Here is a 26,019-nt window from a genome sequence, read left to right as displayed (position 1 = left end):
AAAATTTACTGTCATTTCCTCATGAAATATATCATTATAAGCCTTTTAAGTGTGGAAAAATTACAATTAATTCGATATTATTTTCAAGTGAATTTTTAGAAAAAAAGGAAATACTGCAGCTAATACTTTATAGCCTTGGTACACCTATACGAAACTTTTGACAACCGGCCTATAAATGCAAATTCTAGGCTTGTTACATCAAAATTTACAGTTATACAATTACACTTGGAATAAATTCAATTCATGAATTTATAGTGTCAATCAAATATATATAAAATATAAAAATTATCATAACCCAACTTTTTTTTAAATTAAATCCATATATAATTTTCATTAAAATTTTAAATCATATCATTTTTATAAATTTTTTTCATATTATATTACTATGTTATATCATTGTGTTATGTTAAAAATTGACAAATCTTTGAACCCGACTTAAATTACATTTAACGGTAAACAAAACAAATTATTAACAATTGAGTTGATGCTTCAGAATCCCCTCTGAATTTTGGAATGGCTTCATTTCATCTCCTCATATATCAGCAAATTAGTTAACCTTTGTGGTTCTGTGATTCCTTTATGAACTCTTAAACTTTGACCTACCCGAATTGAGCTTGCTCAGTTTATTTACATTTAGTATAATGATCGACAAAATATTTATCCCTTCAAATCGCGTTTGCTATTTTTTGCAGACTCGGAATCATGATCCTTTCTGGCAGAGTCTGCTGGTTCAAGTCGAGCTGCTCTCCAGGAAATTGAATTGGTTGATTTAAGTAACAAGCCGAAGGCTGAAGAGCTTGTAGCTCTAACAGCTGCATCAGCTGACCGACTCATCTTGCCAACCAACATTCCAAACACCTAAAATATGGCGGACATTTTTCAAGCATATTTCTTAGAACTATAAGAACAGTAACAATTGAATAGCATGAATATCTCAGAATGTAACCTGTGAGTAGTAAAGAGCTAAAATGTGTTGATCATCAGAAAGAGAGAGTATGCTGCTGGAAACATAAATAGCATTTGCTTGGATTATTGGCCAAGGTGCATCGAAAGCCTGTATTGTCAAGAGCTACGTTAGTGTTTTCCAGATTCCATGACTGTCCGTCCCACATTTAGGCTAAAAGCAAGCAAATAAGCCAGGCATCCAAAGTTGTGCAATTTTGTTGAGGAAAAATAATATAACCTCCTATTTGGATGGGTACTTTTAAAGTACAAATCAATTTCCTTGTAGCCATTAAGCAAAAAAATCCAGTGAATTATACTTTAGAATAAATATGCAGCCTTATCAGGAAAATGCAAACCTGTATGGTTGACACCATGTAAGTATCAACTCTGGAGGAAAGATGCCGCACAAACTGCCTTGTAAAATCTCTTACAAAGTCCTCATAATCACCTCTGAAAGTAGGCAAGATATATTTCACAATAATGAAATAAAAAAGACAAGCATATGTTACCGTATTTCAAGATTCATTATTGCATACCGATGGTCAGAGTTAATGCTATGTGAATTGAATAAAGCCAGCAACACTTCTATCTCCATTAAAGGTGCAAACCGCTTGAGCGTGTTCTATTTATTTAAAAAAGAAAAAGAAAAAGAAAAAGATGGCATCATTTGGAAGAAGCACGCTTAATAAGCTTCATGCATTAAGGGGCATGAAAAATGCGGTAATCACTCACACAGCAGGCTTGTCTAACTGCAAGGTCATCATCATGTAGGTGTAGGATCAAGCGTGGGAGTGTAGCATGTATCTGGAATTAGTGATTAACATTAGATTAACTTGATGAGATGCTAAATGGTGGAAAAGCTCGTTCATTTCTACTTTATCTTTAGTGTACCACAAATGAAGTAGGTGAATGGAAGTGTGATGAAAATAAAAGGATAACATGAAAATCTAATAAGGTTGGAACTTGGAACCTTTTGACATGTATTAACAAATATAACAAGCACTTATTAAGTCAGATGGTTGCACTGATAAGACAAGGTTACTTTATCTAACATAGTCTTATGCTGACATCGGAACAGTTATAGAATCTCTGATGATAGTGGCACACTGAGAGTAGACTAGAATGACTTCACAACCTTTTCTTTTAGAAAAGGTATTATGTGGTTCTATGACATAATCAATAAGTTTGACCATACAACTGTGAAGGAAGATTCAACATAAAAGGAAGAAAGACCATTTATCCTCACAAATTTAATCTATTTATTTAGTTGAAGTGAAACTGAGTTTGCTACCTGCTCAAGAAAAGCATATTTATGCGCCCCAACTCCATAGTTGCTAAGTGCTCCAAATGCTGCAAAGGCATCAGCCCGCATCTTTACATTCAAGGATATCTGTAGATGAAAAGCATTTGCCCATCACCAAATGCAGCCTAACACCAAATGCAAATTAACAACTGGAATTCTGGTGCATGCTTGTGGATGCAGCTTTTGATGATAGTGAAGACTAAGATTGATGCAAACACAAAGATATCAGGAAAAACCATAAACAGTCATAAAAAAAGAGTCTAGAAGAAAGGTATCTCATGTTAGGTTATCAAGAGCCTTAGTAGTCATGTTACAACAATCAGGTCTTACCCTGTAGTTCTTTATCAAAGAAGGTAACCAGTCTATCCAATGGGACTTTGGAAATTTAGTTTCACTGGATATATGCTAGCTCTATGTTAACTGGAACACGGATTGACTTGCTTCGCAGAACCGGAACACTAGCTACCTAAAATATGGTTCAATAAGGATAGTCTTCTTTGATAAAATTTTTTCTTCTTTAAGTTAATTTTTATTTAACAAAAGAAATTAAAATTAATGAAATTAATTTAAATTTTAAAATAAAGATTGACCAAAAACCAAAACTAGCGGGTGTTTCTAAAAAGAATTTAACATACAATTAAATAAAAAATTGTTTGCAAATTAGGACTTCACAACTTTGTATACCCTAGGCTAGGCATATAATGAAAAAGACTAAAAATAAGTTATAAACCCAAAGTTAAAACTGAAAGAAGTTGTCGTCTTCCTTTCTCCCTATCTTTCATAGGCGTATGAGACTTCAGGGGTTGAGATCTTCCAATTTCTTCTAGTTTCAGTTCTTTACTACTTTAACCAATGGACCGCTTGTTTTGGCAATTGAGTCACAAACAATCTGCATTTGGGGTTCCACGATCCAATTCAAAAGTTGGAGGGTCCAACGGGGGTAAGTGAATTCTGGTAACTCTGGGTTAGGTAGTGGTGTTTGAGCCTGATTATGTACCTTTCCATGGTAGTGTAAATTATTGTTATTTTTAGTAATCAATTTCTGTTATTTCCCATATTTTGAGGACCTAAATCTGAGACAATTGTTCATGCTGGTACCGACCAGCCATTGGGCACAAAATTTGTCCAAGATCAGCCTCAATAACAAAGTTTTTATAAAACCACTCAAAAGCCCACTCAACATTTTTTCAAATTATTTGTTACTCTTTCGAAATTAAAAACAAACAACCAAAACAAACGAAGAAGAAAATAAATAATCTAAAATACTAATATATTTCTCGACCAGGACAAACTGGGCTTAGCCACGAATTCAACATCTATTAGCTAGCCCTAATTTGATCAGGCCTAATAAGTTGTCTGCCCTTGCACAGGGGGCCAGGATTATGGGTCCAGACAGGTTGCCTGGCCTTGATTAGGTCTATTCTGGAATTTGCATCCTTAATATTCATAGAATAACTAGACCGGTAGGTATTGACATGAATACCTGATCTCTCCCTAATCAATGAAGAACTATTTTAGGATTGTGTGATACTATATTAATTATTAAACCCACCTATGATGCCTTTCATATCTAATGTATGATATCCAAGGAAATCTAGATGCATCTTTTAGCACTCTTGAGTCTTGATCTAATAAAAGAATTAATGCCATCCTCTTTGCATTTGTCATCACTTTTGAATCTTTAAAATCCGAAATCAATCATTAATGCTACTAAAATTGCCCATCAAATCAAACCAATCATTGATGCCAACAAACTTGCTCATCAAATCAAACCCTAGAAATATAAGATTGTCCATGAAAGATTTTGCAATAAATAACATCAACATCACCCTCCTTGCCATCCTACATGCCAGGTTCCCAGCTTGGAGCATACGAAAAGGGAGAAGACACAAACTTCAAATATTGAAGAGTTGTTAGATTCATTAATTTCAGGTTAAATCATAACTGTAACATACAATTGTAATAAATAACACAGCACAATAAATTATATAAAAAGAGAGGCTATTACCAGTTCATTTTAATATCTATTACCCTGAACTCATACTAACACATAACTAAGGAAGGCAAATTGAGTAGCATGTCCGAAAGTGATTTAAAAATTGAATGTCTATGATAAACTTGGCCCTAATCAAATATTGTAAATAGCAAGGGAATGCACCTGTAGATTGCGAAGCCGAACAGACAAATTAAGCAAAATGGGTTCAACGGCATCATTGGGCGATGACTCAAGAATCTACAAAAAATTGTAAGTTCAAATAATAATACTAGTATAAAAACAGAGTATACAAGGCATATTGAAAGACTATATATTTCCCAGGGCAAAAACATACACATAAAAGTGAGGGTACTCACACACTATAAGAAGAAAGAGAATGGATAAAGTACCATCAGTAAGCATGAAACTGCAGTTAATTGCACTGATTCATCCAAATCATCAAGCAATGCTAATATTACACCCAGAACTTGAGTTGTATACTGGTAGATATGAACAGATGGTATCTGCCATAGACACAGAAAGTCATACTTTCAAAGGGTATAGATAAAGTGAAATAATACAATCTTAAAACCATTAAACTTGAAACAGAAATTATGAGAGAAGTGGATGTGTGTGACTGTAATTGATGATTAAAAATGGCACAGTTAAAATCTGCATGAATATCCCTATCATATACCTTGACTAGTCCTTTTAGACAAAGGCATCTAACTGTTGGAGATTCATCGGAGACATGTCGGCACAACACTTCCACCATCTCTTCCAATAAGGAGCTAAACCCGCTGCTGCATAATTGAAATTAACACATAACATTCTTATCAAGAAAAAGTGATGACAATAATGATGCCAGAAATGATTAGGACAGCAATAACAACAAGAAAAGAAATAAAAGGGATACAAGTTGAAGATAGCAAGAAATTCAAAGATAGATCACAATGTTCATACCTGTAGCGAACAAACTCTGATAGTGCAGCAGCTGCAGCCTCCCGTTGAAAATTTTCTTGACGGTTCAATGATTTTGTGAAAATCTTGCAGATATTCTGAACCTGTAGACTTGGTTACAGTGTTAGCAAATATTTTCCTTTCAGTATTCCATCAGCATCAGTCATTTTTTTAAAAGAAGGTAAGTCATACAGAAAGCAAATACCAAATGGATAGTATTACCTCTTTTGGTCTCTTTATAGAAATGCAGCCAGCTAAATCTCCAATAAGATTAATCCACTTTTCCTTTTCATTCTGCTCACTGTCTCTAGCCAAAATCTGAAGACAGTATTTAATTTTGTTTCAACTTTGTATTATTCTGGGAGGTCTTTCTCATTGTCCTACCAGTAGCAGCTGTAAGTATTGTCAGAAAGTTCATGTACCTTTCCCATTTCAAGGTCTCCAACACATTCACAAAAGGCCTGAAATGCAGTTAAAAGTGCACTGCAGAAGTGGAGAAAAAATTATTTATTTTTAACTGAACATCAGGTTCCAACTGACAGATTCTTCTGTCAAATATAAATATATACATATATATATATATATATATAAATATATATAGTAGGACACTTACCGTAGAAGTTCATGCTGACCAAAGCTAGCTAGACCATGACAACTTCCAAATTGCAGTATAAGAGCAGCAAGAACTGAAGCGTAGCTCTGTTCAACAGCTCTTTTTCCAACTTTACCACCACCTCTGCAATTAAGATGAAACATCATAAAACTCTGGAGACCATAAAATGATAAATTTTGAAGAAAGCAATTGATCAACTTACCTGAAGAAGGCAGTGAGGGAAAAAATAGCAGCTTGCAGAATCTCATCCTCTAACTGAGTTTCAGAAAGAAGACTAGAATTTTCTCCTTTTCCTGGATCACTTTTAGTGACATGAGTCTGATTAAGGACAGAGATCAGATGCTCCAAGAACAAAACTGATAGCACTATATGTTGGGAAAATGCCTATTCAAATTAAGAAAAAGTCAAAAACTGAAGCAATCATTTGATAGCCATCAAAAAATAAGAAAATTAAAAAAGAAAAAGAAACAGAGTAGATCATGAAATATAGAATAGTGAAATATAGATTTGCACAAATGATAACTCAGCCAATGGATTGAAAGGGATAAAAAAGAAAATGTTGGTGATGGACCAGTAACATAATTCTTCATAGACTAAACACTAGGAAAAGCACACAAAAAAGGAACCCCTATATTCTAAAAATTTAAATACAACTAATAACAACTTTGAAAGCAAGATTTCAACAAAGGAGAGACCATCTTGTTAATGGGTCAATTATGTGCGTTTCCAGTCAGAAACAAAATGAAAACCACATTCAACCATAATTTCTCCAGAAATCCAAAATTTAAAGAGAAAACAGAAACTAGAAGATCTAGTGGTTGTCGATCCTGCAAAGAACTGCCAACACATTCAGAAGTTCTTGTATATACCAAGTTAGCCAACTTAACTCATCACAACAACAGAATAAGACCTCAAATATATGTCATCCATTTCTGATAGAAATCCAGATAATACAGGAATAATAAACTAAGTGATACGAAAGGGGACTCACGTGGAATGCATCTTGCATTGGCCAGCCACCACGTAGCCTAGAAATGTCTTTCGTGACAATATCCCTTCCAGCAGCTGCCAATACTTCATTGAAAACAATTTTTGCATTTGTGTTCTCAGTTAGAGAGGATATCTGAAGGTACTCAAGGATAAACAATGTGTCAGAAAAAAATAAATAAGACCACACAGTTGATTCTGCAGACTGTTAACACTGACCAAACAGGAAAAAGTTAACATCAGTTAGGCTAGTAAACTTAAACAGAAAAAAAAAAAAAAGGATACAGCTCCTAGAACTTCCAAACGTAATTGCTTCTCAGTAACATGCCCTGCAGCTGAGAGCAAAGATTGAGCGGTCCTGTAGAGAGACTGGATCAAGCATATTTCCATGGACGTGTAATTTATCCCATTATCATAAGAGTGTACAATTAATGAGATAACTAAAAGTACATTTTCTTATTTAAAGGAAAAAACCTTGAAACATCAGTTTCACTCAGCTCAGTCCTTCTCTTTGTTACAAACTCAATAACAGCTAAGATAGCCCCTTCAGCAGACTGCTTGATTCTGTCGCAAATTGCTGGCATGCAACCATGCAGGGTGCCTACAAGCTGCAAGTAATCATCAATAATAACTATTGCTGGTTAGTTTGAAAGTATTTAAATTTGAGATGGGCAAACGGAAAGGTAAATCTTACCTCTTCCTTTGTCAAAAGAATACAGACAGAAGTAACAATTCTGTTAAAAACCTCTGAGGGATCAATTGAAGCATCCTGAAAACACAGAAAATTAAAAATTAACCAGGTATAAAGCGTCACAGGTTCACTCTCTGTATCTTCAAAGGGGAAGGTGGGGAGATGTAACTTTAAAGAGGGATGTAGATGCTCAGAAATAAACATACACTTCTCAAGATCGCTATAACATCCTCAAGAGAGGATAAAGCGCAATAGCATAACTCTATATCACCACTAACACTGGAACCTAGTGGCTTTGGAAGTGAAAGAGAGATGCTGAAGAGTTGATCAAGAATCTAGTCAAAGAAAAAAAAAGTACTAAATTCCTTTTCATTTTAGTAGAAATTAAATGCCATATATAGGTTAATACAAATTAAATAATTATAGAGGCATTGGAAGCTTCATCTTTAAATGATTCCAAATCTTTCCCTAGACCAATTTTAATACCTGAGCAGAAAATTTTCTAACTTCAGAATCTGTGTCTGCACAGCGTGGAAGATACATTATAACTCTATCTCCCAACGACAGAGCTCCACGACTTGGCAATACAAATGCCGCTGGCAGTTGAAGAAAAGAAATTCAACAAGATTAGCAAGAGGCATGAAAGATTTGAAAACTGCCATAGGAGTGCACCTACATGGTAGGTTGGAAAAATTTCCATGCAGAGTACGGTCAATTTGCTTGCTGTGTGTGCAACTCCCATGACAGCCTAATGCACAATAGCCACTAACGCAGAGCATTCGGAACTTGGCAAGCATTTCATACACTGCAAGACAACCTCTTCTTCTCTGATAATCCACAGATGAAGAAACATATTGATCAATTTGTCTTAATATGTGCAATAGCTGCTCAGCTCGGCTTCTTCCATCCTCTCCACTAATTGTTTCACATGTTTCCAGTTAGAACAACCATGAATCATATGTCAATACATGCAAAGATATGGAAAATTTGTAAAAAAGGAGATATATTAAGAGTTTTGCAGATGTACTCTGTTCCTAACATCATCAAAAACCAAATTGCTTTTGATATTGCAGTCAATCAATGAAGCAGGATAACATAAATGCTTACTAAACAACACATAGCTCTATAATAGTGGAACAAGTTAGCAAGGTAGCTAAGCTCTTCCAGGGGCTCCAAGGCTTTTTTTTCATGTCTCTGCTATGCGTGGTTCATTCTCCATCTAGCTTTGAAAGAGAGAAAAGGGAGGGAGTCCACCTACATCATTATTTGAACAGGAATAAAACAAATTCCCCTAAAAAGATTAATCTCCGTAACTGGAGACAAACTTGTGTTTAAAGTACATGATCATAGGATTTGGGTGATTTTTATCCATTGAAAGGCCTTGGATGCCTAAAGGAAATTTCAATCTTCCAACAGAAAAATTGTTATCCTTTTCTTCAAGAAAGGAAACTTGAATATAAATGGAATAACCTGCTGCAATAATTATACCATTCTAGTGTGAACAAAAAAGTGAGATTGACTTTTCAGATATACACAATTAAACCACAATGATACCCTGACCTTCAGGCCATCATCAAACTGCAATGGAAACATAAAGGGTCCATATAGAACAATAAATCATTCATTGTATTTATTTCCTGTGTCCTAAATATAAAGTGTCATTATTTAAGTAGTCTAGGAGCAAAATATCATCTATGCTACCAACATCAGTTGATTAAGTTACAGCGGTCAAGTAGGATTTCATAAATCAAAGAAATGTTCTCTACATACATGCAAGCATATCCACATACATAAAAATATACTTGTGATAAATCTTACAAATAATACAAGAAAAAAGTTCAAACCATATTTTGGCAACACCTTGTAAGAAGAATAGCACATAGCAGAGTGATAAGGTTATCAATAAGGGGATTGATAACATCTTTTGGATCATTCGGCAATGCAAAGAACCCCAAGGTAGCCTGTAAAATATTTTCAGAAGTATTCATGGCTCCAAGTAAGCAATTTTGGAACAACATTTACATTGTTACTGAAAGCATGTACCTTCATAACATGATTTCTTGTTTCAATTGTCAACTTTGGCTCGACAGAAACCAAAGTGGTACATGCGTTCAAAGCAAGAGCCTAGAGAAGAAACCATAAACAGAAAAGAGGTCACAAATCACAATATCAGTTGAGGTAATGCTTACTAGACAGTATATACCACTACATCATACTTTAATTATTAGAAGCAATTAAAATACCTGGGTGCGTAGAAGTTCAAGACTGGAATCAGCAAAATCATCGGATTCATCTCGACCCATTAAAGTCAAAATATAGTCAAGTAACTGGTCTCTTCTTTTCAGAGGGAATGGTGCGCCATTTTCTGCAGCATTAATGACAGCATGACCTGCATGAACAGTGAATTATATCACCATTATAAGTTTGAATACCAGAACAGCTAATTTCTTATCAACATATTAAGTATGACGTGAATACATATTCTAGCAGTTTTATTTCTCCATTTCATTCACCCAGCTGGAATATGCATGACATCCTCCCCAACCTCTCCTTAATCAAGCCTAAGTATTGAAAACAATCACTCTTAGCTCTTAGGAACTTCCTTCTATCCTTAATAAAAGTGCAATCCTAATATACTGTTGAAGCCCTGCTTAACCTAAAACCTTTTGAACACTAATTCAATCCAGGTTTATAACTTGCTAGTAAAGTACTATCTTAACAAACCTAGTAAAGAAATAGCTGTAATAACAGCCTGCTTTGCTGTATGGTGACGTACATGAAGAAGCCGTGAAAGCATGTTAGTCCCCTGCAAGGATGAGAACTAATAATCACCTTACATAGCATATAAAATGACGGCAGTACAGGTAACACAATGAAGACAGCTGCAACATAATACAACTTCAACAAGCTATAATGTAGATAGGCATAACACAATGAAATCACAATTCAGTCATAAGATGTGGATTTGTATCAGTGAGTAACATGTATGATGGGATGAACCAGTACCTACCCTAGCTTAATGGTTTTAAAACATGCAGCTTGAAAGCTATCTAAATAAAAAAGGGTTAATGCTTTAGCGATAGAGGCTAAACATGTAAAAATGATGTGACATATATCAATACAGAATTCATAGAGCTATAAGGAGCCCAAAGGATAAAATTCCTTACAACAAGCGCATCGATTCTAGCCTCAATAACCACTGATGGAGCATATCTCGCAGCATATCCATACATCAGAGCCAAAGCAGCATGTACATCATCAGATTCTTCTGTTCTGTAACTTGCAGAGAAGAATGCTAAAAACCTGCAGTAGGAAAGCCTCAAACTTCAGATCAAAATTTTTTGGAATATGCACAACCTTGAAACTTAAAAGTTGATGGAAGTTGATAACATTCTTATACAAGTTGACAAAAATAATCAATTTATAAAATGACTTAAATGAAAATAACAGTAGTTCTAAAGAAGTGTTGCTTTGAGTTTTCAGTTTTAGCACATGATAAGGATTATATATATAGTAAACAAGTAAAATAAGCAAAGCCATTCAGCTTAGGATTTTATTCTCTCCAAATTTTGAAGAGAAAGTGCATGAACTATTAAAATCCACACGTAAACCAAACTTCACGTTTTATGGTTTTGCCAATGGAAGGTGGTTCTAAGCGCCACACCTTTGAAATATGCTTTGACCAACATTATCTAGAATGTCTTTCAGCTTATCCAACACAGTATCCAAGTGGGATCCTGCAACCTGAAAGAACGAAAATTATAAATGATAAACATTAAAAAAGACTACAAAGAAAAATTATTAAAAAAGCTTCAAGTCTACCAATCCCATGGCTTTGGCTAAACCAAGTCTGTTGGTCGGAATAGCAATATTAGATTGCTTGTACATCCAGTCAATCTTTCCACAAACATAAGCCCTATCATTAACTTTCTGAAGAAGCATACCCAGGCATCTGCAACACAGATTGCAAACAGAGGGGGAAAACATTTCAGAGAGTTCAGGATTTTGCATTGAGCTTTGATTCTACAAAAAAACAGAACGATGTGAACTTTAGGGAGTCCATACAAGAGTGAATAACCTCAGAACCTTAACATCAGATACTAGCAATATTTAAGTGGAAGGTCATTGCTAGTTAAAGAAATTGCCAGAAAGTTAGTAAGAGAGAGAAATCTAAAGCTCATAATCAGTACAGTGATTCGATATTGGACTTGATTCCAGAGAAACATCAGTAACTTCAAAAGAAAATTTCCTGGATGCTTCTAGAAATATAAAGAAAACTTATAATTCAATAAAATTGCCTTACAAATAGTTTTCACAGATAAAAATGATAGGCAGAATGAGTCAATAACCAAGGTAAATTTCAATCCTGAATAAGGAACCACTACATGCAAAACCCCCTGGCTCAAGCTGTTGCATATTCCAGTTGGATGTTGCCTTCACTTGGCACTGTTCCTAAAACGGGCTGAAGCAGGGTGGCCAGATCTCAATTCAAACCAGACTTCAATTCCTCTAGAATAATTTGAAAAACTTTTTGAATAGATCAAACATTTAACGTCAATATCTCATACATATGTATGTTAGATCAATATAACAGACAACTTCCTGGCAATTGTGTCAGTTCCATAAGGTTTTCCGTGCAGCTGCTAGGATAAGGAAAATTGTAACTCTGAATGCATAACTATAGGCTAAGATGTTAGGATAGCCTCCATTCTTAAGCACAGTCATTCAATAGTAAATAAAAGATTAAAAGGAAATAATGTACTATTGTCCTACGTTAAAATTTAAAAAATAAAGATTTTTTTTAAAGGTGGAAAAAATTATGCATAATTTAACTTAAATTGGCATGCTTGTCAAAGTATAAAAAGTCATCATTTCCTTCCTCTAACCAAACAACGTTTACAATATACCCTTTGCTTTCATTCATTCGTTTTTTTTTTATTAAGCAATCCATCCCTAGAACAGTACCCTCTCCTTTTTCCTTCTTCACTTTTCCTCCATACCTCCTCTTCTCCTTCCCTCCATTCCCCCTCTAGTCCTTAAATCCTAATAGACAAAAATAATACAAGAACCTTTCCCTTTTTCGCCATATTTTAAACCCATTCCAGCCCACCTAAAAAAATAGGCGATACCTTTCTTTAGTGAATTCAAGAAAGCAAAATTCAGAACAAATACCGGTGAAGGAATGATGAATGTTCATCACCAGGCGTATAAAGTGCATATTGCTTGGTAAAAGCATTTCCCAAAGAAATCACCCAATCAGTGTCTTGAATCACATCCAAAGATTCTGCAAGAAACTGCAAAAAAAGAATAATGAGATATTTCTAATGGTACTTAGCACATAAGGAGGAATTTATAGTGTTTTCCCCTCCTTTGTTGTTGTTATATTGCAATCAAGAGTAAATTCCATTTCTCATTTGCATAGGAAAAAGTATATTATGTATTCCCCACTCTGCAAGGTCCAATGTCAAAACAAAGTTTTCTCTGGAGGACATGTTTCCACCATGTGAACAAACAATATAGAGTAATTACATGAATAATTTATTAGTTAGAAAACCTTACATTGATTATCATGTCATCCCAGGTCTCTTGATAGGAAGGATCCAGCTTGAGATCTTCTGGGTCACTAACATACGCCTTCATTTTTGGAATCTAGAGCTTACCAAAGATAATACGCAATTAGATACTAGAGCATGCTTGCTTTTGCTAACTTTTGATTCATGCATGACCAATAATTTGTTTAATTAGGAAATAAGAATTTTGCATATCTACTAAAGCTTTAGGCAACAAGTACACAAGGGATAGAACTCTACATAATGAACTTGAAGCAATAAAGCATTGATCTAACTACAGAATGAGCTTTTTACTCATAAATATACTATTTTTTAATCTTTATCCTTAATATGCTGCACGATATGTTGATATATTTTAAAGCCTTTAGAAGCTAATATTTCATGATAAAATACTGTGGGAAAACATTTATTTACAGTTGGTAGTAATCTTATAATCTGTATATTTATATTTGTATCTCTAGAATTAAGTATTTGTATTCCTAGAATTAAGGACAGAAAATTAGGATACAAATATTAATTTTCTGCTGAAGAAAACTAGGCTCTTCTTGGGAAGAAAATTAGCCTTCATTGCTGAATTCCATAGTTTCAGGCCTTTAGCCAAATCTTGTTAAATCTTTTAGTCTCATTTTTTTCCTTCTTTAGCCTTCATTGCCTAGAATCATTTCTGGTTAAACCTTTACTATCAAGACTTGTTTTAGTCATGAGAAAGATAACCATTCCAGAGATAGCAGAATCTGCCACTATTACCCGATTTGAGAAAGTGACAACTGGTAAAACCACCGAAGTAATACAAAAGTCTCGAGAATAAAGAGAGTTGGATAGAGAAGAGATTGAGAAACTAAGAAGCCTATCGAAAACTCTTGAAAAGCCTACTGGGGTATGTTCTTTGGGTAAGGTTTCTAGTCCAAGTAAAGCTTCTGGTGCTCAAGGATTAAACATCTTAGTTAAGCCTATTACGAGTTCTTAGGTCATTGATTCAAGAGCTGTAGATTGTATGACACATTCCTCACAAAAGTTTAGTACATATATCCTGTGTCCTAGCAATAATAAAATTGTTGTTGCAGATGGTTCACTTAATACAGTGGCAGGATTAGGAGATATTCAAATTAATCCTTCGTTTGTTCTTAAAAATGTTCTTCATGTTTTTGGATTGTCTACGAATCTGATATCTATACAAAAACTTACTAGAGACAAGAACTGCAAAGTGATTTTTTTATCCCTCCTTTTGTGAATTTCAAGACCAGAATTCAGGGAAGAGAATTGGACTTGCTAAGGAGAATGATGAACTATACTATCTTGAGGCATCAAACAACACAAGTAATATCAAGAATAATTTACCTTTGTCATTTCTTTCTGAAAAATCTCCCAAAATCTAGTTTTATCATTTTTGTCTTGGACATCCTTCTTTGGGAACTTTGAAAAACATGTTTCTTTATTTGCTCAAAGGATTAAATGCCGAAAATTTTCATTATGGTGTTTGTGAACTTACAAAGCATAGACGTGTCTTTTCCAGTTAGCAATAAAAGAAGTTCTATTCCTTTTTACTTGATTCATAGTGACATATGAGGTCCCTCAAAAATTTCTGGTGCAAAGTGATTTGTTTCTTTCATAGAGGATTGTACTAGGGTCTCTTTGATGTTTTAACTTAAATCCAAATCAGATGTGAATAGTGTGTTTTTAAGCTTCCAAAACATGATCCAAAATCAATTTTGAGTGAATCAAGAGATTTAGGTCTGATAATGCAAGAGACTATTTCAACCGGAGTTTATCTACCTATATCCGAAAGGAGGGGACTATCAATGAGTCATCTTGTGTTAATACTCCACAGCAAAATGGAGTGGCAGAGAGGAAAAACAGTCATTTACTAGTCACAACCCGAGCTTTACTTTTTCAAGCAAACGTACCTAAATCCTATTGAGAGGAAGCTGTTCTCGATGCCGCATACATTATAAATAGGTTACCTTCAATAGTTTTGGGATTTAAAACTCCTATGGAACTACTCTCACAATTTTATCCCAACTTTAATACCACAAACAACCTCACACCTAGGACATTTGGTTGTACATCATTTGTTCATGTCCACAGTCATAACAGGGGGAAGTTGGATCCTAGAGCAATTGAGTGCATTTTTGTGGGGTATTCATCAACTCAGAAAGGGTATAAGTCCTATCATCCTCCTACCAAAAAATTCTATTTGTCCTCAGATGTCACTTTTGAAGAAAGTAAACCATTTTTTACTCAACCTTATCTTCAAATGGAGACTTCATTCATGGAAGATAAAGACAAAGACTTCTTTTGCTTGACTTGTCCTCCTTTTCAACATTTTCACCCATTAATTCCTCTGAATCTAAACCTATTTCTTCTAAGTCCAAGTTAAACACTGAATTTGAGTCTGAACCCATTCCAAACATAGAAGATGTGATAAAGGATAATATTATTCTTGATTCTATAAACGAATTACAGGTTTACTTAAGAAGGAAAGTTCCAGATCCTGAACCAATGCAAGTCCAATAACCTGATCCTAACTCTGAAAATGAGATAACTACAATCTTTGACTCTGTTTCTCAAAATGAGCATGAATCTCCTAAAACTATAATTAGTGAATTATGATCAGCCTATTGCTATTACGAAAGGAACCAAAGAATGTACTAAGCATTCACTATACTCTAATTTTGTGTCATTCGAAAAATTCTCACCTTCCCACAAAAATTTTCTTATGAGCCAAAACACTATTTCTATTGCAACTACATTATCCGAGACATTATCCAGTGAGAAATGGAGGCCCTAGAGAAAAATAAGACATGGTAACTGGTAGAGTTGTCTAAAGGAAAAAATCCAATTAGGTGTAAATGGGTTTTCATTATAAAATACAAGACGGATGGTACTGTTGAAAGGTATGAAGCTAGGTTGGTGGCTAAGGGCTACACTCAAACTTATGGAGTGGATTATCAAGAAACTTTTGCTCCAATTGCCAAGATGAAAACAGTTAGGATTTTGTTATAATTGGCTGCAAATTACAATTGGCAGCTTCAACAATTTGATGTAAAGAATGCTTGTCTACATGATGATTTGGAAGAAAAAATATATATGAAGGTTCCACCTGGATTTGGAGGTCATCTAGAAGCAAACAAAGTATGCAAGCTGAAAAAAGCTTTATATGGCCTTAAATAGTCTCCTAGGGTTTGGTTTGGGAGATTTGCTAAAGTGATGCTAGCGATGGAATATAAGCAGAGTCAAGGAGATCACACATTGTTTATCAAGCACTCTGATTCAAGAAGAGTCACAGTTTTATTAGTATATGTTGATGATATAATTGTAACCGGAGATGATGAAAAGAGAATCTCTAAAATAGTGTTTGGCTATAGAATTTAAGATAAAAGAGCTAGGGAGATTTAAGTACTTCATAGGAATTGAAGTAGCTCACTCACGGCATAGTTTTTCATCTCATAATAGAAATATGTGATGAATCTTTTGAAAGAAACTGGGAACTTCGTATGTAAACCTGCAAATACCCCTATAGATCCTAATCATAAACTTGGATAAGCTAATGAAGATGCTGCTATAGATAAAGAGATGAACCAAAGATTAGTTGGACAACTCATTTATCTCTCACATACTAGACCTGATAGAGCATATATTGTGAGTGTGATAAGTCAATTTATGCATAGTCTTAAAGAAGTGCACCTACAAGCTGTCTACTATGCATTGCACTATTTGAAGGCCAATCCTGGAAGAGGTATCTTATTCAAAAGAAATTCGGGACTAGTTCTAGAGGCATATACAGATACGAATTATGCAGGTTCAATAACTGATAAAAGATCCATCTCAAGCTACTACATTTTTCTTGGTGGTAATCTAATGACTTGGAGGAATAAAATACAGAATGTGGTGGCAAGATCAAGTGCTGAAGTAGAGTTCAAAGCAATGGCTCAAGGAATTTGTGAACTACTATGGTTAAAGATTATCCTAGAAGGCTTGAAGATCAAGTGGGATGGACTAATGAGACTTTACTATGATAACAAGTTTGCAATAAATATTGCACACAATCCTATGCAACATGATAGAACAAAACACATTGAAGTAGACCAGCATTTCATAAAGGAAAAACTAGACAGTGAGTTGATTTGTACACTGTATGTATCAACCAAGGGTCAACTTGCAGATGTGTTGACTAAAGGTCTCAGCAATGCAACATTTCAAGAAATTATTTCCAAACTGGGAATGGAAAACACCTATTCACCAGCTTGAAGGGGAGTGTGTGAAAAAACTTATTTACAGCTGATTATAATATTGTAATCTGTATATTTATATTTGTATCTCTAGAATTAAGTATTTGTATCCTAAGAATTAAGGACAGAAAATTAGGATAGACAATCCCTCAATTATAGAATTAGTTTTAGGAAGATTTAGTTTCCTAGTTTACCCACTAAATAGTTGTATAATTCTTTATAAGCAGTTTTTCAATATACATTCAGTTTTATTCTTAAGTTTTTCACACAGTTTTATTTCTTAGCTTTTCAACAAATACAATTAACATCATTGTAGCCAGGAACAAATAAATGGAATTGTCACCCTATTTAAGTGTTTTAATTTTTGTTGCAGTCACACATTTAACATTTAATGACTCAGTATATATGAAACAATTTTGACACATCTACATTTTTATCTCTACTAATTTCTCAAAAAAACTTCATGCACCATTAAATTTCTTGTTCCTAAAAAAATAAAATTTCAACTCAAACATAAACTTTCACTTCTAACTCAATTCTAATAAATGAGGGTGTACCTCATCTTGCCAAAACAAGTTGGCCTTCCTTGGATACAGAGGTGCCAAATAACAAAGGACCTGTAAACAGTTCAAATGGTAAAAAGAAGACAGGACTATTTATCAATCTAACAATGCGAATTTATTCCAATTGGAACAACCATGTTGTACCTCTAAAAAAATCAAATTAGTAGACTTGAATAACTGCCGTACGCTTTTAATTTCAACCAAAAAAAAAAAAAAAACCACCAAGTAAATTTCCATGCATTGAGCTTTACATGCATTGAGCTTTTCATGTATATTTGACTAGAAAAACTGCTTAAAGCACAGTGCATAGAAGTGATATAAAACTGGTGGTCGCATGAAAAGAGAGAAACTGAATGTTTTCTTCCCAATTTTATAAAACTTTAAAATAATCCTATTGTATGTAGAAATTCTTCCAATCCACTGGTCTGATATTCCAAATTGAATACAAGCACAATTACTGCCATATTTTAAAGCTGCTTTAACTTGTCAATGTTCAGTAAGTGATATAAGTTAATTCAAGTCTAATATATGCTTACTGTCAGAATCTGACTTGCCCGCTGCTGCCTCGCCAAAGGATTGTGTAAAAGAACCACCAAGCGTGCAAACAGCTCCTGAATATATATGTAGAATGGAAGAGATTTACTTTCATATACTAAAGAACAAAAGCAAACTTATAACATACATACGATAAGCACACATTACCTCAGGATTTGGAATATCACCACGAGCTTTACAGTCACCAAGCATATTATTGTTATAAGAAGATCTATGTCTGCATAATTCTGCAATGCATCTGCATACCTAAGCAGCAGCATAAATGAAAACTAGTCATTAAAAATGATTAAATTCAGTGCATTATAACCTAAAAGGTGTGCATAACATGCACAAAACAATAAAATAGAGGAAACAGGAAAATAGAGGGTGGAAGTAAAGCCAAAACAACATAAAAGTGTGCACTGCATGAAAATGAAAATTCTATGAGGACTTAAAATTATTTAAGATGCATATTACCATGGCAACTGCACCAGTATAAGCCCGAGGAACGACCATCTTCAACAGAAAAGGCCAAAGAATGTGCTGCATAAAACCTTGATATCAATTAAAGATAACATTTTGATTTTCACTTTGTCAACGTAAGAACCCTCATTAGAGATTTAATGGTTGAAGAAGGGAGAAGCTAGTACACCTCCATTTCAGGAATTGTGATAGTAAGAAGAAGAAGACTTTTTTCACATATTGCCCTTAATTCTGTTGGACGAATTGATCCTATCTTCACCTGAGAAAACAATAGTGACAGTAAATACTATCATGACTTATACATTACAGCACTTTACATAATCCTAAGATGTTTCAAAGTAAAATATGTAAATTAAGGCCCAAATTCTACCGTTTGAGTGACATTTAAGCGCTGTCAATGGTTCAACAAATATGACTTATCATGACATGAAATAACTGCACTTCACAAGAAGATATTAGTGCAATTTATTATCATTAATTTATTGTCTTTTTCTTCAATTTTATTTTATCATTTAAATTCTTCTACTTTTGTGAACAACAATCAAATTAAATCAACATCTGACACCGAATTTTAAGATTGTAAAGTAAAACATCCAATTTGTTTTACTGTAATTGATACAGCAGGAGCCAAAGCTTACCTGGGAGGTTTCAAGATCAAGTCTATCATGTTCTGATAAAGTACAATGCCGTACAAGATATTCAACAAACAGCTCTGCTGATGGCGCAACCAAGTAACAATGTGAAGCCATCACCACAATCAACTAACATGATGGTAACAGGATCAAAAACCAGTGAGATTAAGAACGTATATTTGATTAATAGCATTTTGAACCGTAAGCTATAAAACTATATAACACCATACCTCAGAGAGAGCCTTTCGGATGCCTAAATTTTGCTCATCTAGCAAGGACTTCACAACATCCACTAGCAAACGCCTTTTATTGTGCCAAGCTTCAGATGACCTTAAAGTAAATGCAAGGAAGTCATGTAAGATAACTAATAAACAGAAATAAAGACAAAAGAAAGAAATAAACCTGGGCAAAAGATGCTTCAAAACACAGAGTGCACCAAAAGTTAAACGCTCTTCCTTTAATCTACATTTCTGGTAGCCAAAAAAAAAAAAAAAAACAGAAAGACAAAATGTATGCCAAGAAATTAATTATCTATCACCACTATTCAGAAAACAAAACTACATCTTTTTACTTATCCAACAATGAAATATAAACAGTACAATCATCGATGCCATATCAATAAGAAATGCCACTTTCCAGATGATACAAACTTTCCACAGCAAAAATGAAGCACCTTGCCTTGAAATGTGTATACTCACATTCAGAAGAAAAGAAAATAAATCCTCAGGGTATACAGAACCAACCGTCAAAAAGCAACGCTGTACTTCATTGTATGTCTGCAACACAAAGCATACAAATTATGATGTGGAAAAGAAATGAAACCTAATGACAAGTAGAAGAAACAGAACTTGTCATGTTCAAGTAATAAACATCATTAGCAAAAGATGGCCTTGCACTGTGTAATTATACCTTCAGTCCCACAGAGAAATCTGAATGCTCTTTACTGTCATTATTCATGCAGATGACAGGGAGGAGTGTTGATAATATAACTGTGAGCTCCTGCATACAACATGAAACATCCATCAAGAAAAAAAAAATGCTGCTCAACTAGTACATACAAAAACATTAGTTGAACAGAAAAAGGGAAAATAAAACAGGAAGGGGTGGAGTGGCAACCAATAAATGATAGAAAGGACACAACAAATAACAATTTATTCCCTTTCTTTTCACCTTAGGCATTGGGGAAAATCTAAAATTGGGAGAAGAGTAAATAAGTACAAAGCAGCATTTCTTTTCTCTGTACGTAATAAATATTCTGAACAAGCACTAACTCATAAGCATATTCAGTAAAGGAGAAGTACAGAAAAAATAGATCCTAAAAGTCATCCTATCTCCATACAGAAGGATCTGGACAGAAACTAGCTGGTATAAAGGAAATTCAATAACCACAACTATTCTATTTCTAATTTATAGCGAAGCCAATATTCCCATGCTACAATCAAATCAGTGATTAACCCACATACCTATCATACAGACTACATAAATGGGGCAACAACTGAGCAAACAAATAATGAATGCAACAATATAAGATGTAGGCTCTCATACAATGTCAAAGTACCCAATCTAAAAGTAATCAGTCACCAAACCCCAAATTAAATCAAAATCAACATCAGATAAGACCAACTAACACTTTCAAAAGTTGCTTCTTGTTTAAAAATAATATTAGAGACTTCATCCTTAGAAATTTATTAAATAAAAGCATTTAATAACATCAGAAAGGCAGAAGGGTGAGTAACATCCAGAAAAGGTCTAAGAATGGAAGAAAACACCGACTAATTCTCATATAATAACCAGATTTCATTATCTTTGAACATTCCTCTTGGACACTTTCAGATCTCTGTTTGGCTAGCAACTATGTTCATGACTGAGAAAGAAGAATGAATGCTTAAAATATAGTTAAAAAAATTATAAAGATAAGACATTCCATTGGTTGTGCCAAACAAAACCATTGCTTGTAAGAGAAAACAGAGAAATGACTTAATAACCTATTTAACAGACATAAGGAATTCTTGAAGTTCTTCCACCATATCTAGGAAGAATTATGATGTTACACTAGAAATCATTAGAAGTTTTTGCACAAGAAAAAACTAAGTAAATATAAATTGCAATGAAAAATTATTAACGTAAGTAAATACAAGAAAACAAAAACAGAAGAGTGATAAGGGCTTTACCTCAAAATCAAGCAAAGGAGGACCTGTTTCTGAAAGTAAGGAAACGTTTAGGAGATTATAGAGACTATAGGTAGCAATAAGTGCATTATCTTGATCCTTTTTATACCTGATTAAAAGAAAAAGAAAATATCCATTATAGTCCATGTTGAAGTTTAAGTTTAAAAATATATTAGGTCTGTTTACTAGTAATAACTGCTAGTGTATGTGTGCAAAATATACATGCCTAATAGAAACTCCAAAGTACTACATTATATAAAACTACTATACATCAAATATACAGCCTACAACAATGTAATTTGTACTTTGAACTAAAATTTTAATCTTACAACTCCAATATAGTAGGGACAAGTCTTGGTAAAGCTGCCTTTAATTGAGTACGGGTGATAAGACCAACCATCTGACCTAATGCTTCCACAGAAGATATTCGAACCTAGTTCAAATAAGAATATAGTCAACAATGAGCAACAAATTTACTTTAGATCCAAAAAACAAGATACAACATAACAGGACAATTAGACATTATTAACAAACAAAATTAAAAGGTATTTATTAGTGACAGATATATTTTTTCGTTTATTGTCATTTTGCTTAAAGAATTTTGCAGTCTTAACATTCTAAGTGTTTCTTTTTCTTTTTGGATGAGCACAGAGGAATTAAGAAACAAATCGAGTACATGGGGTTTTCCAGAATCAAACAACAATAATAACATAATAAAACAGTAATAATATCTGTAATTTTAGGTTTCTAATATATAAATATATAAACAAATATATTGAGTTAGCAAACCTTAGGATCTCGTGAAACAGCCCAAACTCTCAATAAAAGTTCAAAAACAGAATTTAGAAATGACCTGTAATAAATACAACATTTTTTTAGTCATTACATTATCAGAATATGATATAAAGCATCAGCAAAATGACACCAATAAAATGTGTATTGCCGTATCTCACATGACGTCACCATCAATAGGGGAATCAGAAGGGAAATCAATGTTATATTGCCAGACAGCTTCACACCAGCACTTAAAAGCTAGGAGAGTAAAAAAGAACATATCATCATGGGTTAGCCAGCTATCAAGAGAAGAAGTGCATAATGCATGTGAAACATATATTTACAACAAAGTCATCTAAGGATAAAAAAAGGGTGAACATCAAACCCAGAGAAATTTTGTATGTGGGAAAACATGGAAAGATGAAAACCAACATAAAGCAAGCAACATAAATTAATAAGCTATGTTTAAAGAAAAAATGGGTCAAAAGAACCAACTTTTTTTCACCAGCTATGCTCCCATATCAGAGCAGAGAATCTTATAAAGATAAACAATTAATTAAATCTCAAGTGTTGAAGAAGGTTATGAAGTTCAAGCTCCATAGAAGGAAACTTCAATCAGAATTGAAAGACATAAGGAACTATGCTAACATCAAATCTAGATACTAGCAAAGATTGAAATGTAAAAACATTAAAAGATTTCAAGAGAAATCAATAAGGCCAGTCAGTGCTCTTAACATTATTCAATAACTTAATTTTTAGAAAAATAGTGAGGGAACATATATATTACCATTTGCAAATAGTGGCCTGTGGGCATCTCTTACATTTCCAAGGATAGGTAGAACTTGTAAAAGCACACCTTTCAAACGTGGAGTGAACTGCAAAGCTTGATTGAATAAAATAAAGTACAAAAATCTTTCATTAAACAAAGAAATTGCAATAACCCATAGATAATTAAAGTTAAAAAAAGCACAAAGAACCACATAGGCAAGTGATTAACCATCAGCAGAAGCGAAGTCTGCAAGTATTTGAACTATAGCTGGCAAAGCTGAGCTTGGCCCTGACAAATGAAGAAATATTTCTTCCATCATCTGCCAAAACAGGATGGGCCATGATAAATGACTAAATATATATAGTTTAAGCAATGAACTTGATAAGGAAAATAAAACAAGAAAATAAGAAGAGGAGACAGAGAGCAGATAAGGAAATACTTTTCCTATGCAATATATAAACATAATAAAACGAGACACAGTTTCAGAAAAGTAAAGTAACAGCAAAACTTAAAAACTATAAACCAAACTGCAAGCAATAGACTTACAAGGTCAGGCAGATGTGAGCCTATTGAAACAAGTAGACTTGCTGCTGCCCTTTGCCAATCTGCTTTGAGTTCCTATATAACCATGAGCAAAACAAGCAAATTATGAATTCCAATCCAATAACAACTAATTGCCTACAATGAAGCATGTGCAGAATTGGATTAATAAGCCAAGTACCAACGTGAGCTATAGTGTCAGCCAATACAAACTAATATTTTATTTTCCAAGAGCCCAAGGAGACACCACAATGGTTAGAGCTTGAGACTTCTCGGAGGACTCAAGTTTCAATCACTGAGAACGTGGTCATTTAGAAGCTTACTAAAGGAGAATCATTGATGCAAGCAGCACAAAAACAGTAGGAAGGGCTATAAATTTTTTATAAAATAAAAAGAAGATATAATATATATGTATGTGTGTGTATATCTATATCTATATATATATATATATGTGTGTGTGTGTGTATGTATATATATATATATATATACATACACACACACACACACATATATATATATATATATGATCCCTTAAAAAGATCATCCACAAATCAAAACATTAACTCAACAATCAGAACAGGTAAACCCAACATTTCCTGTTGCCAATTGCAAAAGACCACATTTTGATTACTTGTTCTCATTGTACCACAAAAATTTAAAAGCCACCAAGCCAATCCAAAATTGCAACCCATTATAAGAAAATATACGAAAAGCAGGCAACCTAATTCGTGCCAAATTCCTGAGCCTATAAGCGAGAACGCGCCTTCTAGTTATAACTTTTATGTTACTAACTCTAATGCAACAAGAGAAACAAGAAATATATTTACCTTGGAAGAGATGATCTCGGCGGTGGCAATTTTCGCAAGCTTGCCAATATAAGAAGCATCAATGTCCTTTTTATCTAAAGCTCGAACTCCGAATGTCATTACTTGAAAAACTCCAGCCATATTGCCAAATCTCTACAATAAGTATCCAATAATTTTAAATATTAATCGCACTCCAATTTTCTAAATCGAAACAACAGAAACAAAAGAAGAGAATTATTACCCTACGGCCACCTCGAGAAACGGCGGAGCAACAGTCGAGGACAAGAAGAGGGTTCCTAATATATAATCCAGTTCAAATTAGAATTTAAAAAAAAAAAAAAACTGAATTATATAAAATTGTTAAAAAAAAAAAAGAAAAAGAAGATACAGTGCAGAAATGTCTTTAAGAGAAGCCATGGAAGCTTCTTTGACCATTGGAGATTCATCTGCAAGCGAGGAGATGAGAAATCGAACAGCCTCTGCTTTTTTTTTTTAAATAAAAATTAAAAAAATTAAAACAATTTATAAACAGTAATTTAAAGGGGAATGTTGAATTGAATGTACCTGGAGCGGGAATTGAACTCCCGCGGGAGCTCGAAGAAGCCATGGAATTGTGCGTTATAAAATTGAAGAGAAAAGTAAATGTGGCATCCAAACAGAGGAAAAGGAAACCCACTAAAAAGGAGAAAGTAATCGAGTTTGAGGGAGATGGTGATGGACGAAAAAGGAAGGAGGAAATGACAGGAAGGGGACATACAGGCTGTTCGTTAAGGCCAGGTGGCTCGTGGCTTGTTCCGTTTCCGTCTCGATTTGATTTCTCCCGCTTTTTCTGTTGGTTATTCAGGATCAGATCTAATCCGAAAGAAACGGTCGTGTTTTTGGGTCAGAGAGAACCCAATGGGCTTTCTCCCAAACCGTTTATAAATGAAAAGACCCAAATGTGCTTTCTCCAAAACCAAGTTTGACCAAATTGGTAACCCTACATCGCCTCTCTTTATTTGACCGTTTTCCTTTTTAGGGCCGAGTTGTTTTTAACCGTTGATAAAATAAATCTGAAAATAATATAATGTCAATATATATATATAGATATTATTCATTATTGATACATCACAAATCATCAATCACATCATTGATTTATTTTAATGTAATTAAATATTTATTTTTTAAAATTTATTAATAGTAATGTAACATTTTATGTTGTGCTAATACTATATAATATTAAATATAAATCTAATAATATATATAAATTAACAATATATTTATCCTGCAATTCACAACATTTTTTTATTTGCATAATTACTAAAAGAAAAAGAAAAAAAATAAAAGTTTGGCAGAGGCTATGATAACTGTTTTAAACTAAAGAGAACTACAATTTGAGAATAAAAAAATTATAAATATTAAAATTTGAATTTAAATATTATCTTTTAAAGATAACTTCATAAATGGAGTTAAGTATGACTTATTTTACCTGTTTAAT

At 33.8% G+C, this 26,019-nt stretch overlaps 1 protein-coding gene across 24 annotated transcripts; it reads right to left on the bottom strand.

Annotated features, from left to right (window-relative positions):
* Positions 1 to 297: 297 nt before the first annotated feature.
* LOC111297355 (protein SHOOT GRAVITROPISM 6-like) lies at positions 298 to 25,448 on the bottom strand. Of its 24 annotated transcripts, XM_022892087.2 has the most exons (52): positions 25,300 to 25,448; positions 25,107 to 25,217; positions 24,931 to 25,021; positions 24,784 to 24,838; positions 24,564 to 24,695; positions 23,743 to 23,814; positions 23,425 to 23,515; positions 23,215 to 23,310; positions 22,607 to 22,685; positions 22,443 to 22,506; positions 21,983 to 22,086; positions 21,657 to 21,762; positions 20,395 to 20,484; positions 20,184 to 20,261; positions 19,888 to 19,955; positions 19,716 to 19,815; positions 19,492 to 19,614; positions 19,023 to 19,112; positions 18,848 to 18,913; positions 18,539 to 18,637; positions 18,373 to 18,447; positions 17,831 to 17,890; positions 13,034 to 13,123; positions 12,647 to 12,768; positions 11,297 to 11,426; positions 11,139 to 11,218; positions 10,642 to 10,777; positions 10,199 to 10,280; positions 9,718 to 9,863; positions 9,518 to 9,598; positions 9,335 to 9,435; positions 8,151 to 8,389; positions 7,961 to 8,070; positions 7,681 to 7,809; positions 7,478 to 7,552; positions 7,234 to 7,391; positions 7,069 to 7,141; positions 6,788 to 6,919; positions 5,999 to 6,180; positions 5,797 to 5,919; positions 5,606 to 5,666; positions 5,406 to 5,501; positions 5,187 to 5,287; positions 4,921 to 5,026; positions 4,634 to 4,747; positions 4,407 to 4,481; positions 2,237 to 2,335; positions 1,678 to 1,749; positions 1,482 to 1,567; positions 1,302 to 1,395; positions 947 to 1,054; positions 299 to 858 (listed from the first exon to the last, which is right to left on the bottom strand). In XM_022892087.2, exons 2-52 carry the CDS (start codon positions 25,147 to 25,149, stop codon positions 658 to 660), a joined length of 5,184 nt encoding a protein of 1,727 aa, XP_022747822.2. In that variant the 5' UTR covers positions 25,150 to 25,217; positions 25,300 to 25,448; the 3' UTR covers positions 299 to 657. The 24 variants fall into 24 exon arrangements, 18 of the variants coding, with proteins under 18 accessions (XP_022747823.2, XP_022747826.2, XP_022747822.2 ...); XM_022892088.2 differs by lacking the exon at positions 25,300 to 25,448 and having other exon boundaries at positions 298 to 858; positions 4,921 to 5,023; positions 25,107 to 25,293; XM_022892086.2 differs by lacking the exon at positions 25,300 to 25,448 and having other exon boundaries at positions 25,107 to 25,293.
* Positions 25,449 to 26,019: the final 571 nt, after the last annotated feature.

The sequence above is a fragment of the Durio zibethinus genome, chromosome 12 (assembly GCF_047325235.1).
Source record: "Durio zibethinus cultivar Kanyao isolate XHJ-2024 chromosome 12, ASM4732523v1, whole genome shotgun sequence".
Taxonomy (NCBI): Eukaryota; Viridiplantae; Streptophyta; class Magnoliopsida; order Malvales; family Malvaceae; genus Durio; species Durio zibethinus.
This window is presented reverse-complemented; position numbering and strand designations above follow the sequence as displayed.

Bases quoted from the DNA above. Each gene is read 5' to 3' on its own strand.
- LOC111297355 (XM_089741370.1), bottom strand. From the start codon at position 25,297: ATGTCCCCTTCCTGTCATTTCCTCCTTCCTTTTTCGTCCATCACCATC. The intron at 6,181-6,787 runs GTGAGTCCCCTT...TAATTTGAATAG, and splicing joins CAATGCAAGATGCATTCCAC to GCATTTTCCCAACATATAGT. The intron at 1,750-2,236 runs GTAGCAAACTCA...CACTAATTCCAG, and splicing joins AATATGCTTTTCTTGAGCAG to ATACATGCTACACTCCCACG.